The following is a 9,790-nucleotide window of genomic DNA, read 5'->3' on the forward strand; positions in this document are numbered from 1 at the left end:
AGTGTGCTGAAGCCAGATTTAATTTAAACACTATCCTGAAATCTTTGTACAAACGTCTGTGTGTAGCCTACATTGCTTTGCCAATGCCACCATAACCTGGGAGTAAGATGTCGTGCCACTATACAGTGTATATAGGCTAATAGGCCTACTAGTGTATTCCATATTACACAACAATGATAGATATAATACAGCATTACAATATTTGTAAATTTAAAAAAAAAAAATGGTACCAAACTATTGTATATTCTGACTTAGGACGTTATGGCTAACACTAGCAACCCATAACACTATGCACACATTGATACAGAATGCACAAAAAGAAAAAAGTCGTCACTTGTCATCGATGCAAGAATATCAGATCAGCAGCACCTGTCGATGAAAAGGTCGCATAACTTTCTTTATTTTTAACACTTTATCACTCGGTGGGTTTACACAAGTCGTTACTACATATATACTGTCATTTTACATTTTAAAGTCATGAAATAATAACCATTAATTTTTATTTAATAACCTACCCAGAAACTTTCCAAATACTCATTGTCTTGTGTGAGGCTTGTATGGACTACAAGCGTTAAAGCGTCAACGTGACGTCTGACGTAAAGATGATGTGACGTACAATCTGTTTCCTCAACTTCCGCCTCGCACGCGTGTTTACCCAAAAAATGTGGATACCTGAGCAGCCGGAGAAACAGTAATAGACGTAGTATTACAGTAGCTGATCGTATTAAGGTAGTAAGATGGGTAAATTAAATGTCGTGGTGCTGAGATATTTAACTCGAGATGACTTCCGGGTCCTCACAGCGGTAAGTTAGATAACTTGTTCTTCTCTGTCCAGCTATCATTAGGCTAACATAGCAGCGTTAGTCGGTTTAGCAATGAGGCAAATAAGTATACACATCAACCAACTTGGGTCATATTCATAGATGTATGGTTACCAAGCAGATACATTTCGAAATTTCATTGATTGTTGGACAGAAAGCGTAGGAATGATAACAGCAACCAAAAACAGTTTCAACTTTCACATAGAAGTAATGGCTTTGTAAAATGTATAAAACTGAATGCAGGCCTTGTTATGATTCGCCTTCCTCTTCTTGTAGGTTGAGATGGGAATGAAGAACCATGAAATTGTTCCAGTCAGTCTCCTGTCTTCCATCGCCAGCCTGAAACACGGTGGCTGCAACAAGATCCTCAGAGAGCTGGTCAAACACAAGCTGGTGGCCTACGAACACACCAAGAGTAATAATACATTCACACATCATTAGTCCTATCGGAAAAGATGCATCCATGTTCAGTTTTTAATGTGACGTGTAAATGTTGATTTTTAGCTGTGCAGGGCTACAGGTTGAACAATGGAGGATATGACTACCTGGCTCTGAAGACTTTGTGCTCAAGAGAAGTGATCCTCTCAGTTGGCAACCAGATGGGTGTGGGTAAAGAGTCAGGTAAGAAAAGTATATGCATCTGTATGTACTGTCTTTTTAAAAAATAATGGCATAATACAGAAATATTTTTATTGATATGTCCTGATATTTCAATGGGAATGTGTTACAGAAAAACAAATAGAAACACAGTTCTGTTTACATCTGTTCACTACTGCATATGTCAATTGACATTTTTAGTCCGATCACTGTCCAATTATACCGTCTTTTGTACTTAACTTTGTAATTTTGTATTTTAACTTCGTACTTCCATCGAACACTTTATACTTTCGTTGACACTTTATCTTTGGTTAACCTTTTAGTATAGCTGCACTGTCATTAATTTGCTGCTCTCTGTTCTCTTGAATTGCCCCCCAGGGATAAATAAATTTTGAATTTGAAAATATATATATTTTTAATTTAATTGGACATACTACATACAATGAATCAACATTTATTGAAATAATTGGTGTTGAAATTAATATTTAGCCATGTTAACTCCGAAAGGTAGTTGCAAATAAAATAGAATCAGTTTCAGCCCTGTTTTGACCGGATGCTACCTTGTTCAAGATCCCTTAAAAGTGTTTATTAATTAAATATAAAGTTATCAAGAAATGCTCTGAAGTCTTTATAACTGTTGTGTTTCTAAAGCCACATTAGCTCGTGGTAGCTGACGTGTAGAATGATTCCTTGGATCTTGATGTAAATTGCATTTGTTCTCTGTTCAGACTTTTTGAGCTTAGGTCGGCTTTATTATACAATATGTATTGTAATATTTCTCTGTGTACACCTCCTCAGATATATATATTGTGGCGAGTCCCAACGGAGAGCAGTACGCTTTGAAGCTTCACCGATTGGGTCGCACCTCCTTCAGGAACTTGAAAAACAAGAGAGATTACCACAAACACAGGAAGAATATGTCCTGGCTCTACCTCTCACGCCTTTCTGCCATGAAAGAGTATGCCTACATGAAGGTAGCGAATCAGATATATGTATATGTGTGTGTGTGTGTGTATATATATATATATATATATATATATGTAACCAGCCATTCATAAAATGTGTTTTTGTGTGATGTATTATTTGATTCAGGCCTTGTATGATCGGGGCTTTCCAGTTCCCAAACCTGTGGACTATAACCGACATGCTTTGGTGATGGAGCTCATCAATGGATATCCACTGTATGTAATCAACAAGACGTGCTTGTGTGACTTTGAACATTTATCAAGTTTGAGAAATACTTAACTCTTCCTACTCTGTGCTCCATTTAATAGTTTGTTTGTACTGTCTTAATCCTTCAGGTGTCAAGTGCACAAGCTGGAAGATCCACCGGCTCTGTACAACGAGTTCATGGAGCTCATAGTCAAACTGGCCAATCACGGTTTGATTCACGGAGACTTTAACGAGTTCAACCTTATGTTGGACGACCAGGACCACATCACTATGATTGACTTCCCTCAGATGGTGTCCACCTCACATTTCAATGCTGAATGGTTGGTTTCTCTGTTACAATCACACATTAACAACAAACCAAATTCATCAATCAACCAAATGGAATTATTGGAAGCTAACTTTTGATCACTTTAACAGGTATTTTGACAGAGATGTCAAATGTATCAGAGATTTCTTTGCAAAACGATATAATTATGAGAGTGAGCTCTTCCCAACCTTCAAAGACATCAGGTAAGTTTTATTCACTGCTATAATAAAACACCAACATACATTAGATATTTATGGTGATGACTTTTAAAGAGCCAACATTTTAACCAAACATTTAAAAAGACAAATCAATTTTCATTTTTTGTTGCTTTTATTTTTGTTTGTTTGTTTGTGTTTTTAGTATTTATATTTATTCCAAACCTGATCTTCACTGTCACTGTTTTTTTGTTTTTCATGAAGGCGGTCTTATTCTCTGGATGTAGAAGTTTCAGCGAGTGGCTTCACCAAAGACATGGAGAGAGACAGTGCATTACTTCACCCAGCTGGACCTGAGGAAGATGAGGAGGAGGAGGAGGATGATGAAACGGAGGGTGATGACGAAGAGGCAACAGATGAGGAATTGGAAAAAGAAGGAGACAGTGTTGACAAGGACGAATACAAACATGCAATGCTGGAACTGGAAGGGCTCAAAGTCTGTGATGTACAAGAGAACATACAGGATGATAAAAAAGAGGCTGGAGAAGCGGAAGAGCGAAAAGCGACTGAGACAAAGCTCACAGCCAGAGGTGATGAAGCGACAGAGAGGGACATAGAGGAAGAGCTGAAGGAGGCAGAGGATGAGTGTCCAGATCTAGCAGACCTTTCTACCTGCAACCAAGAGTTCAAGCCCTTCAGGTAACGACAATGGAAAGTTCATCTAGGCCAGTGTGAAAACTCCAAACGTAGCCGTGATGTAGAGCCAACAAATTATTTTGAATACTCTGTATCAGATCCGTCTGGAGACAAAAGTTTAGAATTAGCAACAGCTTTAAACTCTTGAGTAACAGATCAATTTAATGCTCTGTACTGGAACTTTTTCAAATGAAACTTCACCATCATATAAGTTAACATTCATATAACCTTGATAATATGATTGCTGGATAACAGATATTGACTTGACGCTAACCGACTTTGGTTTTTTGTCCTTCAGAGACCCTGACAGTCTTCTTCATAAGACGGAACACACCAGGAGGAGGTCAGACAGCGAGGCTACAATGGGTAGCATAGGGAGCTGCTCTACCATACCACCAGTAAGTAAAACACAGACACAGAGGTAAAGGGGAAATTAAAAAAGTACCTCTACAAAGCAGTTTTGCAGCAGTCACAGTTTATGACAATCATGAACATGTCCAATAGGTGGTGCTAAAGAGCTTTTGTTGTTGTTGTTTTTAAGTTAGTAAAGAATGTGAAAGGTGCCCTGTCGCAGACAAACAAGTATACACGATGTTGTGTCTGCCTCTCAGAGACATACAGTGGGTACATTAGTCTGTACTAACCCGCTGTGGTTGTTTTTTTTGTGTGTCCTGCAGGAGGTTGTTCGTCAGAAGGTGCGGAGGCAGCTCACTAGCCAGCAGAAGGCAGCTCAGAGGCGGCGTCTGCAGAAAGGGGAGGCCAACTTGGTGACCAAATCCAGGAGAGAGAACCAAAATAATATCAAGTCTAGTATGGAGAGTGCCTCGTTCTGGGGATAAATGGGACAGATGGAATTCATGTCAACATGTTTTTTGTGTGGTTTTGTTCATTCCTCCACCCCTTTGTCTGAAGAGACTGGAACACATGGACGATGGAAAAAGACTTTGTGCCACAGTTCAACTGGCATGTTGTCTCATGAAAATAAACAAGAATGAGGAAACTTTCACTTTTTTCTAAACTGTCTTATTCATCATACAGTCTCATGTAAATATCAACTACTTACTTTGATAATTAATTATGATGGACAATTAAACTGTAAACATCACTAATGAGTTTGTCGTTTTGTTTTTTCAAAAGAATGGTCTAACAGGCATCAAAACTAAAAGTTAATCTCTTAGGGCATTATATCCATGTTTACTAATTGTGTCTGCAAGTCAAGCCAGCACTTTTACTCACAATGATTCTCCAAGAAGGGCTTAAGAAATTAGAAACCTAAGTAACTTTTCCTATTTCTGCTACAAGTTCATTCTTAATCAGTGTTCACCGGACATAGCGACTGATGTCCACTTATGGGTCTCAAACAGAATTCAAGTTCATGAAAAGCTTTTCTGCATGTTAAACCATGATGGTACTCTGAATGGAAGACTAACACCACCCACCCAGCAACCAATCAAAAAGCAGAGACTGGCACAAGCATGTGGGAAGATGCATGCTCTACAACACATCTCAACATTCAGCCTCATAATGTGCAGAAAAAACACACATCCCCTTCACTGTGTCACTATGAAACTACTGAAAACAGAGTAAGGGATGAGAGAACAGGACTTTTCAGGAGTAAAGAAACGACTTTTTTTTTCTCAGAATTTGGTTCGTTTATGTGTAAGAGGCTTTCAGCAGGCGGGTGAATTCAGATTTGAACAATGGCCTTTCATATTGAAGAGGGTGAATAGAGCTCAGACTCAGGGCTCCACAGGCTCAAAAAAGTGTGTCAAGTAGAAAGTATCCCACCCCCACAACACATCTCAAACTCTACATGTTGGTTAAACTATTTTATATGAAATAAAAGACGCCTCCAGCTGTGTTCTGGGTTGTTCATATGTATAGTGCACTGCTGTTTGTGGTTCAAATTTGTGCAGGTCTTTTAACTATTCGATTCCGTTTAGGGATTAACCAGCTGCACAGCCCAAGGGGAGGGGCTCAGCATTCCAGCCCTGCACCTCTGTGTGTGTGTGTGTGTGTGTGTGTGTGTGTGTGTGTGTGTGTGTGTGTGTGTACATGTGTAGAAAGAGTGAGGGGCCCTCTGAGCTAATTGGCAGCGAGGTTGACAAAGGTGGTCCGCTTCAAAAAAGAAACCATGGTGAGATGTTCACACAGGAGAGGAGGGGGAGAAAGGGAGTTTGGGAGGGGAGAAAACAGAGTGGAAGGGTTTTCAAATTTCAGTTTATTCCCTTAGATGTTCCCATCCTGAGCAGCACTGCTGCTGGTATTCACTTATTTCTGTGGTCATGTTTCCCTTTTAAAAGGACCATTCTGATGAGAAGAGTAAACTCAATGAAGTAGGTCTGGAAGTAAAGTCTGGCCGAGGATGAATAAAGTCCAAGAGGAGGAGAGCATCATGTCATATCTGTCAATGAGTGAGACTGAAACCAGCCCAAAAGATCGTAAGTACCTGAGAAACTTTATTAACAAAAATAAAAAATATATTTTATAACAGAATAAACATGTTACACCTAACAAACGGTTAATAATAGTGCATTGAAATAACATAAAACAGACAAAAATGTAATGTTTTCACATATCTGTCTTATATTTCCTGTATATTTTCCTCTAACTGATGCTTTTCAGGTTATGGTTTCTGCCATAGACAGAGCTGCAGGAATAGTTTGGCACAAAAGTAAAGAACACGGGAAATGTTTCAACCTAATTCAGGGTCAGAGAGAGCCCAAAGGATTTACAAAATGTGTGTTGGGTGTTTTGTGGGCAGTTTCTTTCAGTTTTTGATTCTAGTAAAATAAACAGTTTTGAAATGATAGTTAACAGACATCTGACTTGTATAGCCTATTTAGGCTCAACATTCTTTATCTATCTTTATTTTGACATGTGTTCTTATTATTACTGTGCAGTGAATGTAGTGGCCATGCTCCATGACTTCTGGGAGCGGAGGCAGATAAGTCAGTCAAACAGCTCTTCGACTGTGTCGGATGGTTCTGTTGGAGATGCAGTGATCTATGCAGACAGTTTGTTGCTCTATGAGTCTGCACCATCCCCCGGTCCGCCATACGTCTGCTTTGTCACCCTGCCCGGAGGAAGCTGCTTTGGCAACTATAAGGTGTGTTGGACATCCCCAGAGCTGTCTGGAAATATATTCACACCTGGTGTTTCATTTTACATGGAAAAAAAAACCTTGTGCACTGTGTCACAAGTTTGTTTTTTTGTTTTTCTTCTGTGAATTTGGACATATAATTTAGTAATAAAAGATTTGATCATGGTTATGGTAGAAGGTAGTATATTTGGTATGCAGGGGATGTTTCCTTATTGTGTAATTGCTTCATGTCAAACTGTAACATTCTCTGTAAATCATGACAGTTTATCCCTCTTTTATCTGCAATTGCTACTAGTCATTTGCTACAGAAGCACAAATTCGATTTCTACCCTCAGAATTAAGCTTTCTTACAAACTGTTTATGTTTGGGAAATGCTGTATTATAACTGCATTACAAGGCTTTCTGTGGCTTTCAGAAAACATGTTAAGCATTTTTTTCAAAGTGATGTTGTTTGAATCCCACAATTTCAGTCATCTTATTGTGACCCAGACTGCAGTTGGCAGCTTTAGAGAGGTCTTGTGATCTCATTGGTGATTTGTGTTCTGATCCCATGATTAGCTGCAATGAAGTGTGAATTCATTAAAATGAAAATAAGCATGGACTGACATTTGCAGACATTAGTCAGGCTTACACACATCAGCAGACCCTGACATTTCTCTTTAAAGTAATGAAGTCTTTCACTTCTGTCTTTTAGACCCTGCTGACACACTAAACCCTCATAATGATCCTCTCCTCCTCAGGTGTGTGACAGTCAGGCAGAGGCTCGGAGGGATGCGGCCCGTGTGGCTCTGATGAACTCACTGGTGAATGAGTTGCCATGTCGACGCATCACCTCCCAGTTCATAATGCAGAGTTTGCAGCAGGCAGCTACAGACAGTGCTGTGAGTGGGAGGCCAAGACAGACATACAGTATTCAACTTTTTTTTAAAGAGTTCGAACACAAGTTTTGAGTATCATGGTTGTCTCTGTTCAGGTCTCTATTGAAGATGCATGTGATTCAAGTACCAGCATTGGGACCTACAGTCTGCTGCTCCACACATACATAGGGCGGACAATGCTGGAATTCCAGGTAAAACATGCAGTCAAGACATATTTTAAAAAAAAATATTTTTCTTGCACTTATGCTCATAAATCATGTGGAAGCATGTGTTGATAGCGTGGAGATCAATTTACTGTGAGGTATTCAGGCTTTCTAAAGTGTTGCTTTGCACTGAGGGACTAAAACTAGTGCGTATATATTTTGACAAGGTTAGAAAATATGAGGCCAAATGTGATACAAATCACGATCACCAGATGGTTATTCTGCCCTCCAACAGTCTTGGTTATTTTTTGTTGTGTATAACCGTTCTGTCTTACTCTCAGATCAGCCAAGGCAGGAAGTTCAGGTGTGAAACAGCTAACATTTCTACCTTTGTGTATATGCAGACAGAGGGCTATTAACAGAAGGAAATGGGTTCATAATAATTCCTGGCAAAATATGGTTCGCAAAATGAAAAACATCCAATACACACACATTTATAAGTGAAAACTTCTTACAGAAATGATAATCTCTCTTCACAAAGCTTCATATTTACCCAGCTGTCAGTGCTTCCATTTGATGTATCAATAAAGCACTTTGTACAATTGATACAAAAAGTGATTGAAAGACTGGTCACATAGTATGGAATCATAAACGTGTAACACAGATCAGAAAACATATTGTGAATGTACTGTTAAAGCAGGTACAAGATGGATTTTATTCCAGGAAAAGTTACACACCATTATTTTCCATATGTGTCTCGTTCGATCAATTTGAGTCAATCTGCAGCCGCTCTCTGTTTAACACTAATGTCCCCAGCTCTTAACATGTGGCAGCTGTCGGGCCACAATGTAAAAGAATCATAAATCAGCCTGCTGCATTAAGCAAAAGTTGGCTCTGGATTTTTTTTTCAATCTTTTCAAAATAATCACCCACACTCTGAATGTAAAGTTCAGGAAACAGCCCTATTTATATATATTATCTTTGTCAGACCGATACAGGTTAGCAAAACAAGTCTTGAGCAAGACTTTCTCTCCCTAAGTATCTTATTATTAACCTCTTTGCTGCCCTCGCTTTCCCTCTGTAGGAGATGATGACCGTTTTCCAGCTGTTACACTGGAACGGGACACTGAAAGCTCTGAGGGAAAGGCAGTGCTCCCGACAGGTAAAACATGTCTCATCCCTTGTTTTAGATGGGACTGATGAATCACCAGTTCTTTGCTGTTTGGTAAAGATGATTTATTTCTCTATTTTCCTCTCAGAGTGTGATCACTTATTACTCTCAGAAAGGACTTGATGAATACATTCGCAGCAGCTTGGCTCTGGATTGGCTGGGACGTGAACAAAAGTCACCAGGGCGACTCGGGGAGGAGCTGCAGGTAGCGCAGAAGGAGCTGATGTTGGCCCAGCGGCGAGGCATAGAGCTGCGCTTCTACAAAGAGAAGACAGAAATCCTTAGCTTGGCCCTGAGCCAGGCATACATTCACCAAACACCTGAGGACTTCAACCAGGTGCAGAATAATACATACAATCAAGAGCAGCTTCCTTTACATACCCTATGTAGCCAGGACACAGAAGTCCAAATAACTCCACCCAGAAGTCCTACACAGACCCTCCACAAAAACACAAAGCAATCAGCCTGTCAAACCTCTGCCAATCACACATCTCACAACAGCCCCAGACCATACCCACAGCAGACCTTTGATCCTTTAAATAACTTTGAATGGACTTAAGCCCAACACAGAGGATGGACAATAAATTATCCATTTTGACTCAAAAATGCACTCTGCTACTTGCAAAATACATTTATGTTCCTAAGAGTTCTGTTATCATGAGGGACACCTATTTTGTGTTCATTTTTTCATTAATAATTCCCTAACCTTACTAACATTCTGTTGTGACTGCAGAAATGAAACTGAA

The 9,790-nt window shown here is 39.5% G+C and overlaps 2 protein-coding genes across 2 annotated transcripts; both read left to right on the plus strand.

The window, feature by feature from the left end:
* The first annotated feature begins 581 nt into the window (after positions 1–581).
* Positions 582–4,854, plus strand: riok2 (RIO kinase 2 (yeast)). Its single transcript, XM_079361884.1, has 10 exons — positions 582–803; positions 1,098–1,236; positions 1,326–1,442; positions 2,217–2,392; positions 2,511–2,599; positions 2,720–2,911; positions 3,009–3,101; positions 3,318–3,752; positions 4,048–4,147; positions 4,427–4,854. The coding sequence occupies exons 1-10, from the start codon at positions 738–740 to the stop codon at positions 4,586–4,588; spliced, it is 1,569 nt and encodes a 522-aa protein (XP_079218010.1). The 5' UTR covers positions 582–737; the 3' UTR covers positions 4,589–4,854.
* A 1,135-nt stretch (positions 4,855–5,989) lies between these two features.
* On the plus strand, positions 5,990–9,665 carry LOC306831612 (protein limb expression 1-like). The gene is made up of 6 exons (XM_079355794.1): positions 5,990–6,190; positions 6,653–6,858; positions 7,593–7,733; positions 7,826–7,921; positions 8,958–9,035; positions 9,133–9,665. Exons 1-6 carry the CDS (start codon positions 6,115–6,117, stop codon positions 9,601–9,603), a joined length of 1,068 nt encoding a protein of 355 aa, XP_079211920.1. The 5' UTR covers positions 5,990–6,114; the 3' UTR covers positions 9,604–9,665.
* Positions 9,666–9,790: the final 125 nt, after the last annotated feature.

Source organism: Symphodus melops (genome assembly GCF_947650265.1).
Source record: "Symphodus melops genome assembly, chromosome: 1".
Lineage (NCBI taxonomy): Eukaryota > Metazoa > Chordata > Actinopteri > Labriformes > Labridae > Symphodus > Symphodus melops.

Bases quoted from the DNA above. Each gene is read 5' to 3' on its own strand.
- riok2 (XM_079361884.1), top strand. From the start codon at position 738: ATGGGTAAATTAAATGTCGTGGTGCTGAGATATTTAACTCGAGATGAC. The intron at 804-1,097 runs GTAAGTTAGATA...CTCTTCTTGTAG, and splicing joins ACTTCCGGGTCCTCACAGCG to GTTGAGATGGGAATGAAGAA. The intron at 3,102-3,317 runs GTAAGTTTTATT...TTTTTCATGAAG, and splicing joins CCAACCTTCAAAGACATCAG to GCGGTCTTATTCTCTGGATG.
- LOC306831612 (XM_079355794.1), top strand. From the start codon at position 6,115: ATGAATAAAGTCCAAGAGGAGGAGAGCATCATGTCATATCTGTCAATG. The intron at 6,191-6,652 runs GTAAGTACCTGA...ATTACTGTGCAG, and splicing joins TGAAACCAGCCCAAAAGATC to TGAATGTAGTGGCCATGCTC. The intron at 6,859-7,592 runs GTGTGTTGGACA...TCTCCTCCTCAG, and splicing joins GCTGCTTTGGCAACTATAAG to GTGTGTGACAGTCAGGCAGA.